The 24,623-nt window shown below is 47.1% G+C and overlaps 1 protein-coding gene across 1 annotated transcript; it reads right to left on the bottom strand.

Annotated features, from left to right (window-relative positions):
- Positions 1-688: 688 nt before the first annotated feature.
- Positions 689-22,502, bottom strand: LOC144611412 (uncharacterized). The gene is made up of 4 exons (XM_078430482.1): positions 22,423-22,502; positions 21,660-21,850; positions 2,473-2,569; positions 689-1,302 (listed from the first exon to the last, which is right to left on the bottom strand). The coding sequence occupies exons 1-4, from the start codon at positions 22,500-22,502 to the stop codon at positions 1,047-1,049; spliced, it is 624 nt and encodes a 207-aa protein (XP_078286608.1). The 3' UTR covers positions 689-1,046.
- Between the last annotated feature and the right edge of the window lie 2,121 nt (positions 22,503-24,623).

A 24,623-nucleotide genomic window follows, 5' to 3' on the forward strand; every position in this document is an offset into this window, starting at 1 on the left:
AAAAATTGCAAACATTCATTTTCTCATTGGATGCTCCATATGCCTTCCCGAGCAGGAGGAGCGACCAGCTGATGAGTGCCCACTACTGCTGATGCAAAGGTCTTACAGCAAGGTACAGAAATGCATCTTCTCCTGCTACTCCCACCATTGCCTCTTGGGGGCAGAGCTGCTCCACTAACCCAAGAACAAACTGAGTTCAGACCAAATTACTCTCAGCTTTAATATAGTGAAATCTTTGTATACAACCAGGCAGTTAAGGCATTTCCATTCCCTGATTTCTACTGAGAAGCATGTCCTACACATTGTATTTGTACACTTCGCAAGCAACTACTATTCGACCAGATGGTGGAGTGCCCTCTCCTGCCTAATTAGCAGCAACATTGGTCTCTGGGTGGGAGTGACAGAACAAAGAGTAGGCACGAGGCACAGAGGTTTAATGAAAAGTGATGGGAGCTCAATTGTGCTGCAGAGGAGAGGGTTCATGAGTTGACCTCCATTCACCAGATAGCCTGGCAATGCCAGGTAGTAAAACCTGTGTAACTCTCAGGGTTGAAAGTCCCAGGTCACATCATTCTGGTGCTGCATTGGGCTCTGGATGAGATAACCCATTCTACACACCGAACAACGTTGAAGCACGAGGAAATAAACAGTTAATTATTCGGTAAACTGAAGGAGGATGGAGTAGAGCAGACAGAATTACAGAGAGCAGGTAACTTGCTTGATTATTTATTAATTTGTCTCCATCTACTTGTCTTTTAGAAGATCCTGGAACGGTTCTTAGAGGGAGTGTGTTCAGTAACATTTCTGCCGTGCTTCCTCACACCCTATCCCCTTGCTCTTCATTACACAAATAGGAAAGGGTTGGGGGGGGAGGGGTGGGGACTGTTGGTTGTTGTATTTGGCCAAAGAAAAATGTCTTTGGTTGTGGGATTTTCCAGGTTTCATCCGCGGTCTTTTCCTTGCCTTTCCTGGATGATCAATTCTTCAGGGTGTGGAGTGTAAATCACAGATAAATGCCACAGGATATTTGGGTCAGCTACATGTTGTTACTGGGCTACCCTGGTTGAATACGCTGGAAGGAAGATGGATCTTCTCCGTCGCTTCTTGCCATAGCCTTTAGGGTCTGTTGTTTTCCTGGGGGGAGTGCCATCTTTGCCCTTGCTGGCTGCTATCTTGTGCAGCCAGTTGCCCAGGTTGAGTGTCTGGCAGGTAGTGAGGGTGCAGCCCAAGTCGCCCTTTCGATGGTAGTTTTGCTGCCCCAAGCTATGTCGGTGCCTCTTCACCCTGCTATGCAGCACAGCGCTGGAACCAAAACAGTCATTCAGTACAATTAACCTGGCGCATGTGAATACACTGTCAAAACAGCGACCCACATCTCAAGCTCTGGAACTCCCTCCCTGTATCTCCCCAACCTGTTCATTGATAATTTCCAGAATTTTGCAGATTGGTTGCAGGAGGCAGTCCTTGGTACCATCCCTCTCCTCAGTTCTGTCCCCATCTCTCTGTAATTGCTTTCCACTTTTGAAAGTTCCTTTCCAGGAACGTATCCCAGATCACTACAACTCGTACGTCAAAGCCAAAATTTGCTTCATCTCAATCCAAGCTCTTTTGGAAATACTCTTAAATCTGTGTTCCCACCTTCCCCTCCCTCCCTCCCTCCCTCCCTCCCTCCCTCCCTCCCTCCCTCCCTGTCACAGAGATACTGTCACAGAGAGTAACGGGTATATGGAACAAGCTGCCAGAAGCAGGTGCAATAACAACATTTAAAAGAGTTTTGTGCAGGTACATGGAGAGGAAAGGTTTGGAGGGATATGGGTTAAATGCAGCCAAGTAAGTCTAGCTTAGATGGGACATCTTTGTAGGCATTGACAAGTTGGACCAAAGAGCCTGTTTCCGTGCTGTGTAACTCTAGGATGCATCTCCCCTGCAGTACAACACATCTGACTGGGAAGAGGAAAAATCTCGAGACTGATATTATTCCATACTGAAATGTGTTTGATTTTACTCTGCACCTAAATTATATTGAATGTGTTTTCATCCGAGTCTTAGTCCGACCTGAATTCTCATTTTCATCCTGTGAGTTGCAACAGTATTTGGAGCTTTTCTGATTAATCAAGTCTTTGGTCCTTTGTTTCTCCTTATGTCTCTATTTTGGCAAATTTCTTCCCTCACACTCCTGAGGCCTGACTGTAAAGGTCTGGTGATTTTCAGATTGTTGTTGTTGGGTAATAAAGATGATTAAAAGTGAATTGATTACTCACGTATTAGCAGTATCCACCTCCTGTGCTTCACCATTAGAGTGTGGCCCACTGCACTGATATCTGTCTATATTGGGCTGTGTTTGATTTTACTGTGAACCTAAATTATGTTGTAGCTTTCTTCTTTCACACTCCTGAAGCCTGATTGTAAAAGTGTGACGATTTTCAAATTGTTGTTGTTGGAAAATAGAGTTGATTAAAAATAGATACTTACCTGTTGGCATTGTCCACCTCCTGAGCCTCACCAGGAGTTCCAATGTTTAAACAGAAGAGGGCAACGAGAGCAATTATCATCATCTCGATATGCTGATCTGCAAATGCACAGTATGCGGGAATTATCACAGTGCTAGTGCTGCCAGCTGCAGTTGGAATGGGAATGGTGTGAGTGTTGCTGCTGTTAGCCCAGGGAGCACTGCTGTACCCCTCACACCCCAGTTCCTTGATCTTTTATATTTGTTCTGCAAGATTCAGATAATGTTCACCCTGGAACCCACCAGGGCAAGGAGAAATGCAGCAGATATTGGGAACTGCACCACATGCAGGAGTGGATGAGAATGTGGCATAAGATAGAAGTCGTATGAACAGGCGATCGATGGCTTGGCCAGTGCAGGCCGAAGGGTGTGTTTCCATGCGGTATTTCTAAACTAAAAATTTAGGTTCCCTACAAGTCAACAACTACCCTGACCTGAAGTTTGGTAAGCTTAGCTGAAGTGGGGCAGGATATGAGTTGTCTTCAGGAACACTGAACTAAAGTCTAGTTGAAGAGTCAGCCAACAGTGACCTCCAGGAAACAGGAGAGAAAAATAATTGGAGCATGATAAAACTGCATCTCCCCTTAATTTCTGAATTGTCCAGCATCTTTGACTTGCCAGGGCAGGTGAGAGTCCTTAGCATCTCAGAAATATAATCAATAAATCATATGAAAGATAAATACAAGCCACCTACCCAGTTTAATTTGGTGAACTGGACTTCCGAGCCTCTGATCAATAATGTCTCAGTGCTTATTGGATTCTTCACAGGACAGCACTGACACTGCTACTGTGTGCTGGAGTGTAAGAGCTTTATACCTTTGAAAGCGTCACTGCTTTATGCAATTGAGAGGGCTGGACTGTCTCCCACATAAATTATCTCACCAGTTCTTATTCTTCCCAAGACATTATTCATATTGTCTTCGTGAAAGAACAACATAAATATTTTTAAGGTACATTGGCATTTGCAACAATCATAAAATGTAATTCACCATTCGCACTGTTCTGCTTCTGTGCTGCAGCAATGCTAGAATAATGGATAATGGGTGGAGGTGGTTCAGAGGCACTGGAGATGAAGGGTGAATGGCATGAAGGGTATGATTAAATAGTGGGACAAAAGGTAGGGTGAGATGGTATTGTGGACTAAAAATACAGGTGCGGTTCCCATGCATGACAGGGAAAACTCAAATATTTAGACCCTAAGAACTCCCACAGTCATTGTGGACAAACTGTTGGAATCCTAAAATTAAACAAGAAGAACATTCTAAGACAGGGAGAAAATGTAAAGGTTATATGTTGATTTCCTATAGACACAAATACAGGTACTAGCGCTGACTGTCTGTTTCTGGACATGTCATAGAAAAATGGCAGAACTCCAACAGATGGACATCTGGTGCTCCTGTTGACAGGAAGGTGGAACTCTTAATGATGGATTGGTAGAGCTAATAGAATACAATAATTTAGGTTCTTAAAGCTGGACAGGGAGAGTAACTGGAGACTACAGATAGATACAGACAACAGAGAGATCACCTGCAGACTAAGGTGACAACACATATCCATGAAATGGAGACACCAGTGGAATGCTGGGTGAAAAGCTCAACAGCAAGAAGCTGAGAATAAAAAGTTCACAGGCTGAGGACAGATCTGATCCTTGCTAACTCACAGATAAGGAAATGATTTGGCAGATAGGGAGGCGCCGATAGGAACATGGTGTTTTTCCAATGAAGTTGATCATTGACAAATATCAGAACAAATTGATCTCTTGTAGAAAGTTGCTTCACCTATTATTTATTTCAAGATGAGTTGTTAAACTATACCTCCGGTAACATTCTACCTTTCTTGTTATTTGAGGATCAAGCAGGAATTGACTGTATTTGAGAGTATTGACAGGGAATGGAGCAGAACCACGTTGGAAAGAAATTAGTCTGGACCTAGTTTGGGCGAGATGCAATTGGAGACCTTGAACCTGTTGAATGTCTCTTACAAACCTGCTGAGTCATCACACACAATACACACACTTTGGAACAGGTGAATGGCCAAACATGTAATTCAGTGATAATAACCATAGCTTTAATACCTTAAGCAAACATTAGCAAATTTGCAGATGACACAAAGCTGGGTGGCAGTGTGAACTGTGAGGAGGATGCTATGAGGATGCAGGGTGACTTGGACAGGTTGTGTGAGTGGGAAGATGCATGGCAGATGAAGTTTAATGTGGATAAATGCAAGGTTATCCACTTTGGTGGTAAGAGCAGGAAGGCAGATAATTAAATGAATGATGTCAAGTTAGGAAAAGGGGAAGTACAACGGGATCTGGCTTGTTCATCAGTCACTTAAAATGAGCATACAGGTACAGCAGGCAGTGAAGAAAGCTAATGGCATATTGGCCTTTATGACAAGAGGAGTTGAGTATAGGAGCAAAGAGGTCCTTCTACAGTTTTACAGGGTCTTAGAGACCGCACCTGGAGTACTGTGTGCAATTTTGGTCTCCAAATTTGAGGAAGGACATTTTTGCTGTTGAGGGAGTGCAGCGTAGGTTCTCTAGGTTAATTCCCGGAATGGCGGAACTGTCGTATGTTAAAAGACTGGAGCGACTAGGCTTGTATACACTGGAATTTAGAAGGATGAGAGGGAATCTTATTGAAACAAATAAGATTATTAAAGGATTGGACACGTTAGAGGCAGGAAACATGTTCCAAATTCCTGGGGAATCCAGAACGAGGGGCCACAGTTTAAGGGGTAGGCCATTTAGAATGGACACGGTATTGAGGGTTCAGTGTTGAGGTGGATAGAAAATTGGTTGGCAGACAGGAAGCAAAGAGTAGGAATAAACGGGTCCTTTTCGGAATGGCAGGCAGTGACTAGTGGGGTACCACAAGGCTCAGTGCTGGAACCCCAGTTATTTACAGTGTATATTAATGATTTGGACGAGGGAATTGAATGCAACATCTCTAAGTTTGCGGATGGCACGAAGCTGGGTGGCAGTGTTAGCTGCGAGGAGGACGCTAGGAGGCTGCAGAGTGACTTGGATAGATTAGGCGAGTGGGCAAATGCATGGCAGATGCAATATAATGTGGATAAATGTGAGGTTATCCACTTTGGCGGCAAGAACAGGAAAGCAGGGTATTACCTGAATGGTGACCGATTGGGAGAAGGGGAGATGCAACGTGACCTGGGTGTCATGGTGCACCAGTCATTGAAAGCAAGCGTGCAGGTGCAGCAGGCAGTGAAGAAAGCGAATGGTATGTTGGCATTCATAGCAAGAGGATTTGAGTTTAGGAGCAGGGAGGTTCTGCTGCAGTTGTACAGGGCCTTGGTGAGACCGCACCTGGAGTATTGTGTGCAGTTTTGGTCTCCTAACCTGAGGAAAGACCTTCTTGCCTTAGAGGGAGTACAGAGAAGGTTCACCAGATTGATCCCTGGGATGGCGGGACTTTCATATGAGGAAAGACTGGATAGACTGGGCTTGTACTCGCTGGAATTTAGAAGACTGAGGGGGGATCTTATAGAAACATATAAAATTCTTAAGGGGTTGGAGAGGCTAGATGCGGGAAGATTGTTCCCGATGTTGGGGGAGTCCAGAACCAGGAGTCACAGCTTAAGGATAAGGGGGAAGTCTTTTAGGACCGAGATGAGAAAACATTTCTTCACACAGAGAGTGGTGAGTCTGTGGAATTCTCTGCCACAGAAGGTAGTTGAGGCCAGTTCATTGGCTATATTTAAGAGGGAGTTAGATGTGGCCCTTTTTGCTAAAGGGATCAGGGGGTATGGAGAGAAGGCAGGTACAGGCTACTGAGCTGGATGATCAGCCATGATCATATTGAATGGCGGTGCAGGCTCGAAGGGCCGAATGGCCTACTCCTGCACCTATTTTCTATGTTTCTATTGTAGGGACATACGGATTGGCCAAGGGGTCTCGAACCCTCGGATTGGCTAACGGGTCAGGAGGTGCGGGAGCGCGGGGAATTCGTCAGTCTGGCGCCAAACTCTCAAGATTAGTTAGTTAAGTAAGTGTGTGTCCTAAACTAAGTGCGTTGCGGTTTGTCACAGGTTTCACTACAGAGAAACTCTATTGGCAACATCACCCGGTTTGGACTTTGCTACATTGGTGACCCCGACGTGAGATTTGAAGAGCACAGCAGCATGTCACAGGTGGGAGCGAGCGCGGGCGAGGTTCATCTACCGCCGTTCTGGGCCCAGCAGCCCTCGTGGTTCGTGCAGGCGGAATCCCAGTTCCATCTGAAGAGGGTGGAGGAAGACCAGGAGAAGTTCCACCGCCTGGTGAGCTGTCTACAGCCGGAGGTGTCCGCGCGGGTGAGTCAGTACCTGATCAGCCCTCCCCAAAACGAGCAGTACGTGGGGCTCAAGAGGCTCCTACTGAGGATTTTCGGCTGGAGGCAGAACCAGCGGGCTCTGAAGCTCCTCCATTTACCAGAGCTGGGGCAGCGGCTACCGTCGTAGTTGATGACCGAGATGCTGACATTGATGGGCGACCATTAGCCGTGCATGGTTTTCGAAGCGGCTTTTCGGGAGAAACTGCCCAGGGACGTCAGGTTAGTGTTGGCGGACGTCTCGTTTGAAGATCCGGTAGCGTTCGCCGAGAAAGCCGACGCGCTCGTCAGGGAGCGAAACACCCGAGACGACTCGATTAGCGGCCGAGAGAGCGGCGCATCGGCCGCTATTTCGCAGTCAGCCCGCCAAGAAGGGGCTGCAGCACCTGCTTATTGGCAGCGGGCTCGAGCAACAGAGCCGCATAGACGCGGCTGGTGTTTCTCCCATCAGCGGTGGGGCGGTGAGGCCCGAAGCTGCAGGGCCCCGTGTTCGTTTCCGGGAAATGCCTTGGCCGATCGAATGTAGAGGCAGTCTCGATCGGCCGCAACTGCTGCCTCTACGCTACGGATCAAGGCACCGGGATCGTCTTTCTGGTGGATACAGGAGCGGTTGTGAGTATTGTGCCCCCCTACGACTGTGAAGTTCGAGTGGGGGGGAAGGGCCCGCCCCTCATTGTGGTGAACGGCAGCCCCATCCGCACTTACGGTGAAAGGGCCATGTCCCTGTCCTTCGAGTCCAGGACCTACCGTTGGGATTTCATCGTTGCGGATGTGGGCTAGGCCATTTTGGGCGCGGATTTCCTATGGGCGTTTTCGTTAGTCGCAGACGTCCGCGGGAGGGCCCTGCAACCCTCGGCTAGCGTACGGCCCCGAGGTACGGGGCCTGTGGCTCCTCCAAGCGCCACCCCACCCAGCCCGGCGATCCAGGCCATCACCATGGCCCCTGGTCAGTTCGATGCGGTCCTAGCCGACTTCTCGCAGCTCCTCGTTCAGCGGTTCGATGCACCTTCCGAGAAGCATGGGGTCGTTCATTTCATCCTGACCGAGGGGCCGCCGGTTTTTGCTGGGGCACGGCGCCTCCCACCCGACAAGCTGGCCATCGCTCGAGAGGAGTTCCTCAACTTGGAGAGGCTGGGGATTGTTCGGCCTTCGAGTAGTCCGTGGGCCTCCCCCTTGCATATGGTCTCCAAAGCATCTGGGGGGTGGAGACCATGTGGGGATTTCCGACGACTCAACGCGGCAACACGGCCGGACCGCTACCCGATTGCGCACATACAGGACTTCTCAGCCAGCCTGGAGGGGGCTACAATTTTTTCCAAGATCGATTTGGTGCGGGGATATCATCAGATCCCGGTCCACCCGCCGGACATTCCAAAGTCGGCTACGATTACTCCGTTCGGGTTATTTGAGTGGTTGCGCATGCCTTTCGGCCTTAAAAACGCAGCCCAGGCATTCCAGCGTCTGATGGACCGTGTGGGTCGAGGGTTGCCGTTCGTGTTTATTTACCTCGATGACATTTTGATTGCCAGCCGTTCGGTCCAAGAGCACTTAGTCCACCTCCGCACGGTATTCCAGAGGCTGCAAGACCACGGCCTGATTCTCCACCCGTCCAAATGCCAATTCGGCCTGTCAGCGGTAGATTTTTTGGGTCACCGGGTTACACCGGCCGGTGCCACTCCTTTGCCCGCTAAGGTGGACGCGGTCCGCTCTTTTCCCCACCCTACTACCATCAAGGGCCTGCAGGAATTCGTGGGCATAGTGAACTTTTATCACCGGTTCGTGCCTGCAGCAGCTCGGGTCATGCGCCCCCTTTTTCAATGCCTCGCGGGAAACCCCGCTGAGTTGGTATGGTCCGCAGCTGCAGAGACGGCTTTTGTCGCGGTCAAACAGGCCCTAGCCAACGCCACCATGCTCGTACACCCGCGCTCCTCCGCCCCCACGGCTCTGACGGTGGACGCCTCAGACGTGGCGGTGGGTGGGGTTTTGGAGCAGCAGGTCGACGGTCACTGGCAGCCCCTGGTGTTTTTCAGCCGGCAGCTCTCTCAACCTGAGCTCAAATACAGTGCGTTTGATAGGGAGCTCCTGGCCCTCTATTTAGCGGTCCGCCACTTCCGTTATTTTTTGGAGGGCCGCTCTTTTGTTGCCTACACGGATCACAAACCTCTAACATTCGCTTTTGCCAAGGTTTCTGATCCATGGTCGGCTCGCCAGCAGCGGCACCTCACCCTGATTTCGGTGTTCACCACCGATGTCCGTCATACTGCGGGTAGGCTTAACGCCGTTGCCGATGCCCTGTCCTGGCCGTCCATTCCCTCCGTAGCCGCGGTAGGTGGACACGTGGATTTCCAGGAGCTAGCGGAGGCTCAGCGCCTGGAGGGAACTGCCGCAGTGTACGCCTCCACAGCCTCATGACTGCGTTTGGAACAGGTGGCGTGTGGCCCCACAGGTACCAAGTTGTGGTGCGACGTCTCCCTCCCACGCCCTCGCCCGGTGGTGCCGACCGCCCTGCGGCGTAAGGTTTTCGAGGCCATTCATGGCCTGGCACATCCGTCCATCAGGACGACTTCGGCCATGGTGGCCGCACGATTTGTCTGGCACGGCCTGCGGAAGCAGGTGGCAGCCTGGGCACGTGCCTGCATTCCGTGCCAGACCTCCAAGGTTCATCGCCATGTCCAGCCCCCATGCCAGAAATTCGAGATTCCCCCCGTCCGTTTTTTCCACATCCATGTGGACTTGGTTGGCCCGTTGCCCCACTCTAGGGGTTATACTCATCTGCTGACGGTGGTCGATCGTTTTACACGTAGGCCAGAGGCGCTCCTGTTGTCGGATACCTCGGCGGCCTCCTGTGCACGGGCCCTGGCGTTGCACTGGGTGGCCCGTTTCGGCGTCCCGGCTATCATCACCACAGATCGGGGGGCCCAGTTCACCTCGTCCCTCTGGGCCGCGCTAGCACAGCTGTATGGGTCTCGCTTGCAACAGACCACCGCCTATCATCCCCAAGCCAACGGGATGGTAGAGCGCTTCCACCGGCAGCTGAAGGCGTCCCTCTGTGCCCGTCTGACCGGCCACGATTGGGCTGACCAGCTGCCTTGGGTCCTCCTCGGCGTTCGCACGGCCCCGAAGGCTGAGCTGGGCACATCCTCGGCCGAGCTCGTCTACTGTTCGCCCCTGCGGGTGCCGGGTGACATTCTTCCTTCCACTCCCGCCTTGCCGCCGTCCGTTACGTCGGTTTTGGGTTCCCTCCGGGCGCGGGTGGGTTCTCTGGCTCCAGTCCCGACCTCCAGTCACGGAAGCACAGCAGTCCACGTCCCGTCGGACTTGCGGGACTGTGAGTTCGTGTTCCTTCGAAAGGATTCCCACCGCCCCCCTCTTCGGACGGTTTACCAGGGCCCGTTCCAGGTGCTGAAAAGGGGGACTGTCACCTTCACCTTGCAGGTGGGAACTCGCCAGGAGCTCGTTTCGGTATCCCGGCTCAAGCCAGCCCACTTGGACCAGGACCTCCCCGTGTCGGTGGCTCAACCTCCGCGCCGGGGCCGGCCTGTGGCCGCTCCACTGGTCCCGCCAGCGGCGCCCTGTTTGCCACCCCTCGGGCCCCCGCCGCCTACGGCTGGGCCCAGGCCGCCGTTGTCGATCAAGCGCTCCCCGTCACCTACACCCTCCGCTCCAGTGGCCCCTCCATCGCCTCTAGCGGTGGCGCCCTCCCCGCCTCCTGTCACGCTGGCGGTATCGGCCTCCCCTCTCCGTGAGTGCAGAAGTAAAGTTCCTGCTCTCAAATACATTGATGTCAGTTAATATCAAAGATATCAGCTTCAAAAACATCTGACAGAGAAGTTGATTGCTATGAGTGACTCCTGCGGATGGAAAACTAGAATCCTTAGAATTGAAAATCCTATTGATGACAGACAGAGATCCTACAAAAGAACAGGCAGAGTTCTACAGGTGTCCCACAGAGAGAAATGTAGAGTTCCTGCAGCTGGACCTACAAATGAATGGACTGGCTTCTTACACATAAACAAGCGGAGTTACTTTAGGCATCAGGTTGAGTGTCTCCTGATAGCGAGTAGGGTGACTGCAGATCATGATTGTTGTTTTATAGGACAGACTGGTAGAGTTTCTACAGAGAGGAATGAAATGGAGGGTGAAATGAGTGAGATGTTTGAAATGAGATGCGTTAAACTGAAAGCTATGGATGAGTAGGTTTCTTGGCAACTCGATAATTTACAAACTGGGAGGCAGCGACAAGAACATCATATCTTACTCGGTCAATATGCGTTTATTGATAAAGGTCATCGGAATAAATTGATTGCTTTCATTAGATAAATATGTATTTTGCCTCTTATTTGGATAATTCAGAGAGAATTTTTAGCCAATGCCTTTGGCAAAAGATTTATCTTGAGAAATTGTCTAATCCAGTGCTTTTGCAAGGGATTGATGTGGACTGAAGTCTAAGCTCATTTTTGTGGTTTTGAAAGAATCAAGATCTGACTGGACTATGTGTGATACTTTTGGAGACCTTAAACCTAAGGAGCATATCTGTGTGCATGCTCACCACCAACCGTTGCAGTAGATGGACTGAGTTCATATTTCACTCAGCGATAATAACCATCACTTTATTGCATCACGCATTAATAATAAGTACACATATAAAGCATTTTCTTGGCGATAAAACTTTACCCACACGAAAACCATCTCTTGCAAGATGGAGGTTGAGAGCATCTGCTGACACAAGGTTGAGCTCCTACTGTTGGACCAATAAAATTCAAAAGATAAGCAGAGTTTCTACAATTGTATCTTTTTGATAACATAGATCTCATGGACAGGTTTAAGTTCCTACAGTTGCAAAAATAAAGCTCTCATACATACCTGAGTAGAAGTCCACAGATGGAAATAGAGAATTCTACAGAGCCACAACTAGTGTTTAAAGAGAATATTCATGGGGATGATCTACTAAGGCTTTAAGGATAAACCTTTAAAACAGAAAGGGAATGATCAGTTAATGTGACTGTATTGTAGGTCCCCCAGTAGTCACCGAATTAAAGGAGCAGATGAGTAGTGATTGCAGATAGTGGTGAGATGAATCGGGTAATATTTGTGGAAGATTTCTCCTACCTCAACAAGAACCTGGATTTACTACAATTTGCCTACCGCCACATCAGGCCAATGGAGGATGCGATCCTTGCTGGCTCTCCACTTTGCACTGAACCGCTTGGACAAAAAAACATATACATCAGGCTATGGTTGATAAGAGTACAGCTCAGCGTTCAACACCATCATCCTCTCCACACTGGTTACCAAGTTCACTGCGTGGGGAATGGGTCTCTGCGTATACCTTTGGTTCCGTGCAGGTGGCGGCACAGGAAGATAAGGTAGTCAAGAAGACTTTTGGCACATTAGCCTTCATCATTGGAGTATTGAACAGAGAAGTTGGGAGGTCATGTTACAGTCGTATAGGACATTGGTGAGGTTACATTTGTAATATAGTGTTCCGTTTTGGTCACCCTGTTAAAGGAAAGATCCTGTTAAGCTGGAAATGGTGCAGAGAAGATTTATGTGGATGTTGTGGGACTCGAGGGCAAGAGCTAAAGGGAGAGGGTGAGCAGGCTAGAACTCTATTCCTTGGAGCACAGGAGGATGAGAGGTAATCTTATAGAGGTATATAAGATCCTGAGAGTATTAGATAGGGTAAATGCACAGAGTGTTTACACAGAGTTGGGGAATTAAGAACCAGAGGACATAGGTTTAAGGTGAGCGGGAGGGGGAAAGATTTAATAGGATCGTGAGGGGCAACTTTTTTTAGACAAAGGATGGGACCTATTTGGAACGGGCTGCCAGAGGAAGCAGTTAAGGCAGGTACTATCACAATGTTTAAGAAACATCGGGGCAGGAGCATGAATAGGAAAGGTTTGGAGGGATATATGCCAAACCCAGGCAGGTGGGACTAGTGTAGATTTAACATGATGGTCGGCGTGGGCAAGTTGGGTCAAAGGACTGTGTGCTGCTATGTCTCTCTATGAACTGGATCCTTAACTTTCTCATCAAGAGAACACAATCAGTATGAATTGGTAGTAATACTTCTGGGGGGCGGAAGATCCATCGTCTCACTGAATGGTGCCAGAACATGAAGCCAAGCAGAGATTCCACAAAAAGAACGGTAGAGTTCCACACATGTCCTACAGTTGTAAATGTAGAGCTCCATCAGCTGGACAGGTAGAGTCAAAAATGGAGAGACAGGTTGCTTGCAGTCAGTCAGGAGGAGTTAATAAAGTTGTCATGTAGAGTATCTCCTGGTGCCTATAGAGAGACTACAGATCATGGTTGTATCTGTGATAGGCACAAAATGTTGGAGTAAATCAACGGGACAGGCAGCATCTCAGGTTAGTAGAAATGGGTGACATTTCAGGTCGAGACCCTTTTTCAGACTGAGAGTCAGAGAAGAAGGAGACAAAGAGTAAAGTGTAAGGTGTGAAAACAAGACATCAAAGGGGATGCAGCTCATGGAAAATGTAGAATAGATCCTTGTTAGATACTTAGAAACAGAGACAATATGTGCAGGAGGAGGCCATTCGGCCCTGCCAACGGGCACCGCCATTCAATAGACAATAGACAATAGGTGCAGGAGTAGGCCATTCAGCCCTTCGAGCCAGCACCGCCATTCAATGCGATCATGGCTGATCACTCTCAATCAGTACCCCGTTCCTGCCTTCTCCCCATACCCCCTCACTCCGCTATCCTTAAGAGCTCTATCCAGCTCTCTCTTGAAAGCATCCAACGAACTGGCCTCCACTGCCTTCTGAGGCAGAGAATTCCACACCTTCACCACTCTCTGACTGAAAAAGTTCTTCCTCATCTCCGTTCTAAATGGCCTACCCCTTATTCTTAAACTGTGGCCCCTTGTTCTGGACTCCCAGAACATTGGGAACATGTTTCCTGCCTCTACTGTGTCCAATCCCCTAATTATCTTATATGCTTCAATAAGATCCCCCCTCATCCTTCTAAATTCCAGTGTATACAAGCCTAATTGCTCCAGCCTTTCAACATATGACAGTCCCGCCTTTCCGGGAATTAACCTAGTGAACCTACGCTGCACGCCCTCAATAGCAAGAATATCCTTCCTCAAATTTGGAGACCAAAACTGCACACAGTACTCTAGGTGCGGTCTCACCAGGGCCCGGTACAACTGTAGAAGGACCTCTTTGCTCCTATACTCAACTCCTCTTGTTATGAAGGCCAACATTCCATTGGCTTTCTTCACTGCCTGCTGTACCTGCATGCTTCCTTTCAGTGACTGATGCACTAGGACACCCAGATCTCATTGAACATCCCCTCTTCCTAACTTGACACCATTCAGATAATAATCTGCCTTTCTATTCTTACTTCCAAAATGAATAACCTCACACTTATCTACATTAAACTGCATCTGCCATGTATCCGCCCACTCACACAACCTGTCCAAGTCACCCTGCAGCCTTATTGCATCTTCCTCACAATTCACACTACCCCCCAGCTTAGTATCATCTGCAAATTTGCTAATGGTACTTTTAATCCCTTCATCTAAGTCATTAATGTATATCGTAAATAGTTGGGGTCCCAGCACCGAACCTTGCTGTACCCCACTGATCAATGCCTGCCATTCCGAAAGGGACCCATTTATCCCCACTCTTTGCTTTCTGTCTGTCAACCAATTTTCTATCCATGTCAGTACCCTACCCCCAATACCATGTGCTCTAATTTTGCCCACTAATCTCCTATGTGGGACCTTGTCGAAGGCTTTCTGAAAGTCGAGGTACACCACATCCACTGACTCCCCTGTCAATTTTCCTAGTTACATACTCAAAAAATTCCAGTAGATTTGTCAAGCATGATTTCCCCTTTGGAAATCCATGCTGACTCGGAATGATCCCGTTACTGCTATCCAAATGCTCAGCAATTTCGTCTTTTATAATTGACTCCAGCATCTTCCCCACCACTGATGTCAGACTAACTGGTCTATAATTACCCGTTTTCTCTCTCCCTCCTTTCTTAAAAAGTGGGATAACATTTGCTATACTCCAATCCACAGGAACTGATCCTGAATCTATAGAACATTGAAAAATGATCTCCAATGCTTCCACTATTTCTAGAGCCACCTCCTTAAGTACCCTGGGATGCAGACCATCAGGCCCTGGGGATTTATCAGCCTTCAGTCCCATCAGTCTACCCTAAACCCTTTCCTGCCTAATGTGGATTTCCTTCAGTTCCTCCATCACCCTAGGTTCTCCGGCCCCTAGAACATTTGGGAGATTGTGTGTATCTTCCTCAGTGAAGACAGATCCAAAGTAACGGTTTAACTCGTCTGCCATTTCTTTGTTCCCCATAATAAATTCCCCTGCTTCTGTCTTCAAGGGACCCACATTTGCCTTGACTATTTTTTTCCTCTTCACATACCTAAAAAAACTTTTGCTATCCTCCTTTATATTATTGGCTAATTTACCCTCGTACCTCATCTTTTCTCCCCGTATTGACTTTTTAGTTAACTTTTGTTGCTCTTTAAAAGAGTCCCAATCCTCTGTCTTCCCACTCTTCTTTGCTACGTTATACTTCCTCTCCTTAATTTTTATGCTGTCCTTGACTTCCCTTGTCAGCCACAGGTGTCTCTTACTTCACTTAGAGTCTTTCCGCCTCTTTGGGATAAATTGATCCTGCAACCTCTGCATTATTCCCAGGAATACCTGCCATTGCTGTTCTACCATCTTCCCTGCTAGGGCCTCCTTCCACTCAATTTTGGCCAGCTCCTGCCTCCTGCCTCTGTAATCCCCTTTGCTATACTGTAATACTGACACTTCCGATTTTCCCTTCTGCCTTTCCATTTGCAGAGTAAAACTTATCATGTTGTGATCACTGCCTCCTAATGGCTCTTTTACCTCTAGTCCCCTTATCAGATCAGGATCATTACACAACACTAAATCCAGAATTGCCTTCTCCCTAGTAGGCTCCAGTACAAGCTGTTCTAAGAATCCATCTCGAAGGCACTCTACGAACTCTCTTTCCTGGGGTCCATTTCCAACCTGATTTTCCCAGTCTACCTGCATGTTGAAATCTCCCATAACCACTGTAGCATTACATTTGTGACACGCCAATTTTATCTCCTGATTCAACTTGCACCCTATGTTGAGGCTACTGTTTGGGGGCCTATAGATAACTCCCATTAGGGTCTTTTTACCCTTACAATTCCTCATTTCTATCCATACTGATTCAACATCTCCTGATTCTATGTCACCCCTTGCCATTCAATGTGATCATGGCTGACCATACACAATCAGTACCCGTTCCTGCCTTCGTCCGATATCCCTTGATTCCGCTAGCCTGTCCAATCCGTTATTAATTTTATATGTTTCTATAAGATCCCCTCTTATCCTTCTAAATCCCAGTGAATACAGGCCCAGTCGCTCCATTCTTTCATTATATGACAGTCCCGCCATCCAGGGAATTAGCCTTGTGAACCTACGCTGCATTTCCTCAATGGCAAGAATGTCCTTCCTCAAATTAGGAGACCAAAAGTGCACACAATACTCCAGGTGTGGTCTCACTGGGCCCTGTAGAACTACAGAAGGACCTCTTTGCTCCTATACTAAACTCCTCTCGTTATGAAGGCCAACATGACATTAACTTTCTTCACTGGCTGCTGTACCAGCATGCTTACTTTCAGTGACATGTACAAGGATACCCAGGTCTCGTTGTACTAATGTTACCTTTAATTCCTTCATTTAAATCATAAATATATATTGTAAATGACTGCGGTCCCAGCACTGAGCCTTGCGGCATCCCACGAGTCACTGCCTGCCATTCTGAAAGGAACCCTTTAATCCCTACTCTCTGTTTCCTGTCTGCCAACCAATTTTCAATCCATCAAAGCCCTGCCCCCAATACCGTGCTCTAATTTTGCCCAAAATGTCCTGAGTGGGATCTTAACAAAGGCTTTCTGAAAGTCCAGGGGCACAACACCCACTGGCTCTCCCTTGTCCATTTTACTTGTTACATCCTCAAAATGTCCAGAAGATTAGTCACGCATGATTTCCCCTTCGTAAATCCATGCTGACTCGGGGCGATCCTGTTACTGCTATCCAAATGTGTCGCTATTACATCTTTAACAATCGACACCAGCATCTTCCCCACCACCGGTGTGCTAGGAGATGTTGACAACGAAGCATACAGAGATAAAATTTAATCAGAGTGGCAGTCAGACTGGCCAGAGAACTTGGAAAGGGGAGGGTGTGGGGGGGGGGGGGGGGGGATGGAGAGAGAGGGAAAGCAAGGGTTACGTGAAGTTAGAGAAGTCAATATTCATACTCCTGTGGTGTAAGTTCCTGTGGAAATGGCAGACGAGTTGAACCAGTACTTTGGATCTGTCTTTTTACTAAGGAAGATAAAAGCAATCTCCCAGATGTTCTAGTGGCAAGAGATCCTAGAGTGACGGAGGAACTGAAGGAAGTCCACATTAGGCAGGAAATGGTGTTGGGTAGACTGATAGGACTGAAGGCTGATAAATCCCCAGGGCCTGATGGTCTGCATCCCAGAGACTTAAGGAGGTGGCGCTAGAAATTGTGGATGCATTGGTGATCATTTTCCAATGTTCTATAGATTCAGGATCAGTTCCTGTGGATTGGAGGGTAGCTAATGTCCCACTTTTTAAGAAAGGAGGGAGAGAGAAAACGGGAAATTATAGACCAGTTAGTTTTACATCAGTGGTGGGGAAGATACTGGAGTCAATTATAAAAGACGAAATTGTGGAGCATTTGGATAGTAGTAACAGGATCGTTCCGAGTCAGCATGGATTTACGAAGGGGAAATCATGCTTGACTAATCTTCTGGAATTCTTTGAGGATGTAACGAGGAAAATTGACAGGGGAGAGCCGGTGGATGTGGTGTACCTTGACTCTCAGAAAGCCTTCGACAAGGTTCAACATAGGAGATTAGTGGGCAAAATTAGAGCACATGGTATTGGAGGTAGGGTACTGACATGGATAGAAAATTGGTTGACAGACAGAAAGCAAAGAATCTTTCAGAATGGCAGGCAGTAACTAGTGAAGTACCGCAAGGCTCGGTGCTGGGACCGCAGCTATTTACAATATACATTAATGACTTGGATGAAGGGATTAAAAGTACCATTAGCAAATTTGCAGATGATACAAAGCTGGGTGGTAGTGTGAACTGTGAGGAAGATGCTATGAGGTTGCAGGGTGACTTGGACAGGTTGTGTGAGTGGGCGGATGCATGGCAGATGCAGTTTAATGTGGATAAGTGTGAGGTTATCCACTTTGGTGGTAAGAATAGGAAGGCAGAGTATTATCTGAATGGTGTCAAGTTAGGAAAAGGGGACGTACAACGAGATCTGGGTGTCCTAGTGCATCAGTCACTGAAAGGAAGCATGCAGGTACAGCAAGCAGTGAAGAAAGCCAATGGAATGTTAGCCTTCATAACAAGTGGAGTTGAGTATAGGAGCAAAGAGGTCCTTCTGCAGTTGTACAGGGCCCTAGTGAGACCGCACCTGGAGTACTGTGTGCAGTTTTGGTCTCCAAATTTGAGGAAGGATATTCTTGCTATTGAGGGCGTGCAGTGTAGGTTTACTAGGTTAATTCCCGGAATGGCGGGACTGTCATATGTTGAAAGACTGGAGCGACTAAGCTTGTATACACTAGAATTTAGAAGGATCTTATCGAAGATTATTAAGGGGTTGGACACATTAGAGGCAGGAAACATATTCCCAATGATGGGGGAGTCCAGAACAAGGGGCCACAGTTTAATAATAAGGGGTAGGCCATTTAGAACTGAGATGAGGAAAAACTTTTTCAGTCAGAGAGTTGTGAATCTGTGGAATTCTCTGTCTCAGAAGGCAGTGGAGGCCAATTCTCTGAATGCATTCAAGAGAGAGCTAGATAGAGCTCTTAAGGAGAGCGGAGTCAGGTGGTATGGGGAGAAGGCAGGAACGGGGTACTGATTAAGAATGATCAGCCATGATCACATTGAATGGCGGTGCTGGCTCGAAGGGCCGAATGGCCTCCTCCTGCACCTATTGTCTATTGTCTTGTCTATTGTAAACTGCCCAAGCAAAATATGAGGTGCTGTTCCTCCAATTTGCGCTGGGCCTCACTGTGACAGTGGAGGAGGCCCAGGGCAGAAAGGTCTTATGGGAATGGGAGTTAACAACCGGGAGATCAAGTAGGTTCAGGCAGACTTTCCTTCTGACTCATGTTTGTATCTATTTGAGTTCAGAAGATTGAGAGGAGACAAATACCATTCTCACTTAAACTGAGCACTAATAGAGTTATTTGAGAGGTGATTTGGATCATTAAGTTCATACCTTCTGTATGTGGAGCAATCCTATAATGATTCCTATCATTCCCTGCTCTCTGCTCGGAAGCAAAGCCTGCACATTGCATTTGTACACTTTGTGAGGAATGTCTATTGGTCACTCAGTGGGAGTGATAGAACTCATAGTAGAAACAAGGCACATAATTTAATACCAAGTGAAAGGGGAGGAGAGGGTTCGTGAGTTGACCTCCATTCACAAGATAGCATGCCAGATCCAGGCAGTAAGACCTGTGATTGAAGAAGGGTCTCAACCCGAAACGTCACCCATTCCTTCTCTCCAGAGATGCTGCCTGTCCCACTGAGTTACTCCAGCTTTTTGTGTCTAACTTTGGTTTAAACCAGCATCTGCAGTTCCTTCTTACACAGACCTGTGTAACTCTTTGGTTCAAAATCCCAGATCACTTCATTCTGGTGTTGCATTCGACTTTGGATGAGATGACCCATTCCACACACCTCACAACTCTGAAGCATAAATAAACAGCTAATAGATATGAAAAATGAAGCAGGTAGAAATGGAGCAAACAGAATTACAGACAGCCTATACCTTACTTGATTATTTTATTAATTTGTCTCAATCTACTCTATTAGAAGATTCTGCCACAGATATTAGAGGTAGTATGTTAATTGCACAGGTGTGGCACGGTGGCGCAGCGGTAGAGTTGCTGTCTTACAGCGGCAGAAACCTTGGTTCGATCCTGACATTGGGTGCTTGTCTGCACGGTGTTTGTACGTTCTCCCCGTGACCTACGAGGGTTTTCTCCGAGATCTTCTGTATCTTCGTACACTCCAAAGACGTACAGGTTTGGAGATTAATTGGCTTGGTATAAATGTAAATTGTCTCTTTTGTGTGTAGGATAGTGTTAATGTGCGGGAATCACTGGTCGGTACGGACTCAAAGGGTCGAAGGGCCTGCTTCCGTGCTGTATCTTTAAACTAAAATCTAGCGCCATGCTTCCTCAGACCCTTTCTCCTTGCTCTTCATTACGCAAAGAGAACAGCATGGTAGGCTGTGGTTGTTGTACTTAGTCAAAGAAAAAAGTCTCTGTCATGAGATTTTCCAGGTTTCATCTTAGTCTTTTCCTTGCCTTTCCTGGAAGATCAATTCTTCAGGATGTGGAGTGTAAGTCACAGTTGAATGTCACAGGATGATTGAGTCAGCTACATGTTGTTACTGGGCCACCCTAGTTGAATATACCAGAAGGAAGATGGATCTTCTCCGTCTCTTCTTACGATGGCTGTTAGGGGTCGTGGGATCTTTTTCATTGCTGGCTTATTTCAAGTGCAGCCAGTGGCTACGTTATGTCCCTGGCAGCCACTGAGGGTGAAGATCATTTTGTGCTGCTACTTGTGGCTTTGCTGCCCCAAGCTATGTTGGTTCCTCTTCATCCCACCATGTGCAACAATGTAAGAATCAAACAATCAGTCAGAACAATTAACCTAGACAATTCCATTCATTGAACTAGTGCTGGTCCTCGTGAATGTACTGTCAAATCAGCGACCCACACCTCGAGCTATGGAACTCTCCTACTGCATCTTTATTAATAATCTTAAAAACAAAGGATTTTGCCATGATAATTCAGAGGATTTTAGCCCAATGAAAAGCCTTTTGAGAATTTTACAGATTGATTGCTGGAGGCAGTTCTTGTCATCATCCCCCTTGTCTGTATCACAAAATGCTGGAGTAACTCAGCAGGTCAGGCAGCATCTAGGAAAGAGGAATTTATTCACAAAATGCTGGAGTAACTCAGCAGGTCGGGCAGCATCTCGGGAGAGAAGGAATGGGTGACGTTTCGGGTCGAGACCCTCCTTCCGACTTATCCCTCTCCGCTCTATTCTCAGCCATCTGTAAATACTTTTCTTTCATCTTTTGAATGTTCCCTTTGATCTTTCTTTTTTGCCCATTCCAGAAACACATCCCAGATCACTGCAACTTGCAGTCTCCTGCAAAGATTCTCCTCTTCTCCACACTAGCTCCTTGGTAAATGATCTTAATTGTGTGTTCCTCCCTCCTTTCCAAACAATTAAATTCTCTATCCCAGTCCCCATCATGCTCAACCCAGCTCTCACCTCACACAACCTCCTTTGTTCCCTCTCTACCCTTCTTCCCTCCTTTCCCTCCCACACTTTTCACTCTGTCCCTCCCCCTTTCTCCTTTCAGATGGCCCTCTCCAACGCTCTCCTTCCCTCAACCTGCACCCGAGAAGAATGTCCCTCCACCAAAGGGTAATGAGGCACTCATATTGATGTAGTACAGAACAACCTGTACCTATTGAAACCCTGGCAATGCCTTTTAATTGAGCCACATCACTGTCCATGAAGTCCTAAGCTCCCTGTGATAGACAGACAGGATTGGACATAGTACAGAACAACCTGTACCTATTGGAACCTTACGCAAAGCCATTTAATACAGCTCTTTTTCCACAAAGTCATAAGCTCCTTGCGATATACAGACCAGATTGCTACATTCCGCATACAGTGACCAGTGTCCGTAATCCTTTGATACCTGACATCCGGAGTGCTATCAATTTTGTTATCCGGGTAATCACTGTCAGTGAAGGAGCGAGACGTCTGGGCACTCTGGTCATGGTCGTCCATCCCATCCTCCTTGGTACTTGTCAGCTCATGCAGGTACATGAGGAGGTCAAAAGTTGACAGCCACTGTTCACTGGGTTTAGAGAACCATTGGGTAATCATTGTCAGAGAATGTGGCGTTTCATTCTAGGGCAACTACAACATTCTTTTCTTTAGTAAACGTGGATTTCCCTCCTGCTGTCATGAATGGATCTCTCACCCACCTTTCCTTTGTGTCCCATATTTCCGCTCTCGTTCCTGCTCCCTTCCCCCAGACGGAACAAGGAAGATTTCCCCTGCTCCGTACCATTCACCCTACTGGTCTATGCATCCAATACATTACAGTGTTGAAGGCAGAGCAACAGTCGATAAATAGATATTTAAGTGTTCCAGAGATGAGTTTAGGGCCAGGAAGGTGTCTGCTGTAGAGCTGTTGCGACAGTAAGCAAACTATAGTGGATCACGGCTGGCTGGAATGCAGGAGTTAATATGAGAGATAAATATGCCACCTATCCATCACCATTCTCCCAATGCACTTCTTGATGGTGGATGTCATGTCACTGGATGGTATAATTAACGCATGCTACCCTACTTTTCTTTGGCATCGGGTTGATAGTTGTTTTCTTGAAACAGATGGGGAGTGAGAGGTTAAAGATGTCAGAATACCTTTGCCAGCTGATCTTCAGAGGTCCTGTGAAGATGCAGTGAAGGACACCATTTAGTCCAGTTGCTTTCCACGCCTTCATTCTCAGACCTGCTGAAAAGTCAGCCAAGGGTGATCTCCTGGAAAGAAGTGAGAAAAGCTCCACAGATCACCAGACTACTGCCTCTCCCCTTAATTTCTGAATCGTCCACTATAATTGACATGTTAGGGCAGCTGAGGAGTTCATAAAGTATCTCAGACACACAGTCAGTAAACATCACAAACTAGTTCTAACTATTCATATGAGAGATCAATACAAGCCACCTTTCCAGTTCACAGCCTCTGAGTTTTTACCCATATAATCATTTCTCAGTGCTGATGGACTTCTTCACGGGACTCCACTGACTCTTCTGCAGTGTGCTGGAGTGCACAAGCTTTATGTCATTGAGAGAGGGGGTGGACTACCTCACACATAAATAATGTCACAAAGTTTTACTCTTCTGAAGAATTTATCTGCAACCTTTTCTTGAAAGATCAACAAAAATCTTTTTTAAGGTACATTGGTAATTACATCAGCCATGATATCTAACCCACCATTTATATTGTGCTGTATCTCTGATGCAACAACGTGAGAGTGGTTCAGGAGGCAAGGGAGATGATGGATGAATAACAAAGGGGACAGAGTTGAGTGCTGGGATGTAAGTGGTTGCACATTGGCACAGTTGATAGAACTGCTGCTTCACAGTGCCAGCGATCTGGGTTCAATCCTAACGTTGGGTGCAGTCTGTGTCAAGTTTGCACATTCACCCTGTGACTGCATGGAATTCTTCTGGGTAATCCGCTTTCCCCCCACATCCCAAAGACGGGTGGGTTTGTAGGTTAATTGGCCTCTGAATTGCCCTGGATGTGTAGGGTGTGGATGAGAAAGTGGGATAACATAGTGTGGTAGATAACTGATGTGAACGTGTGATCGATGGTTGGCGTTGATTCGATGGGCTGAAGGGCCTATTCCACGCCGTATCTGTAAACTAAGTTAAATGAAACAAGATATGGTGAGAGAGAGGGCAAAGAGACAAGCAGTAGAGATGAGATGCAAAAGGTGCAAGGACAGTGAGTAGGTTCATTGAGTCAGTGAGTTCAGGTTCTTCAAAGATTGACAGAATGATTGTTTACAGGTAAGTCACATACAGACAATCGATAGTCATCAGCCAACACACCACATGAATAGGGTAAAGCTTGTACTCATGAAGTGGAAGGGGTTCAGTGGAATGCTGTGTGAAAACGGCAACGGTAAGAAGCTGAGTGTGAAATGCACACGTGCTAAATCCCTCCTTGCCTGGTGATAGACTCAAAGATGAAGAAATGTTTTCACAGACAGGGAGACGCCGATGGGAACATTGTGTTCCCAATAGGATTGGGATTATTGATGATTATCATCAGGACAATTTGATCTCTCTTGTTGGAAATTTGCCTCACTACAGTCTATTATTTATTCCAAGGTGATCATGGCTGACTCCATTCTCCTGCCATCTCCCCAGAACCTTTGACACCCTTATTAATCAAAAACCTAAGTCTTCGCTTTAAAAATACCAAATGACTTGGCCTCCACTGCTGTCTGTGGCAATGAATTCCACAGAATCACCACTCTCGTTTAAGTAATTCCTCGTCATCTACATTCTAAAGGAACATTCTTTCATTCTGGGGCTGATCCAAAACGTCACCCATTCCTTCTCTCCAGAGATGCTGCCTGTCCCGCTGTGTTACTCCAGCATTTTGTGTCTATCTTCGATTTAAACCAGCGTCTGCAGTTCTTTCCTACACACTCCACATATTTAGCTATGTCAAAACAAATTATCCACGTATACATTAACAACAAAATACTTCAATATATTTGTAGTTGAGAACTGGAGAACAATTGAGTTCCTTCCAGAGGCATTAATGCAAACTGGAACATCACGACACTTGCATGCAAAAAAAGACGAGTCCTGGGCTGGGATCACTCCAGGCTGTGATCATGATAAACATCCACCAAATAAATGCTCGCTATCTAACTATCAACATGGATAGTATGGCCTGATACTTATTTCAGAGGTGTTAGCTATTCCTTTAAATGCTGACATGTTAATTCTCAGGCTATCGAATGGTTAAATTCATGACAACTTGGAGATGGAACAATGAGACTAAAGATAGACACAAAAAGCTGGAGTAACTCAGCAGGTCAGGC

The sequence above is a fragment of the Rhinoraja longicauda genome, chromosome 40 (genome assembly GCF_053455715.1).
Source record: "Rhinoraja longicauda isolate Sanriku21f chromosome 40, sRhiLon1.1, whole genome shotgun sequence".
NCBI classification, from domain to species: Eukaryota; Metazoa; Chordata; class Chondrichthyes; order Rajiformes; family Arhynchobatidae; genus Rhinoraja; species Rhinoraja longicauda.

Bases quoted from the DNA above. Each gene is read 5' to 3' on its own strand.
- LOC144611412 (XM_078430482.1), bottom strand. From the start codon at position 22,502: ATGAAGGCGTGGAAAGCAACTGGACTAAATGGTGTCCTTCACTGCATC. The intron at 21,851-22,422 runs GTATTCTGACAT...CTCTAAACCCAG, and splicing joins CTGAAGATCAGCTGGCAAAG to TGAACAGTGGCTGTCAACTT. The intron at 2,570-21,659 runs GTATGCGGAATG...GTGCATTTGCAG, and splicing joins GATTACGGACACTGGTCACT to ATCAGCATATCGAGATGATG.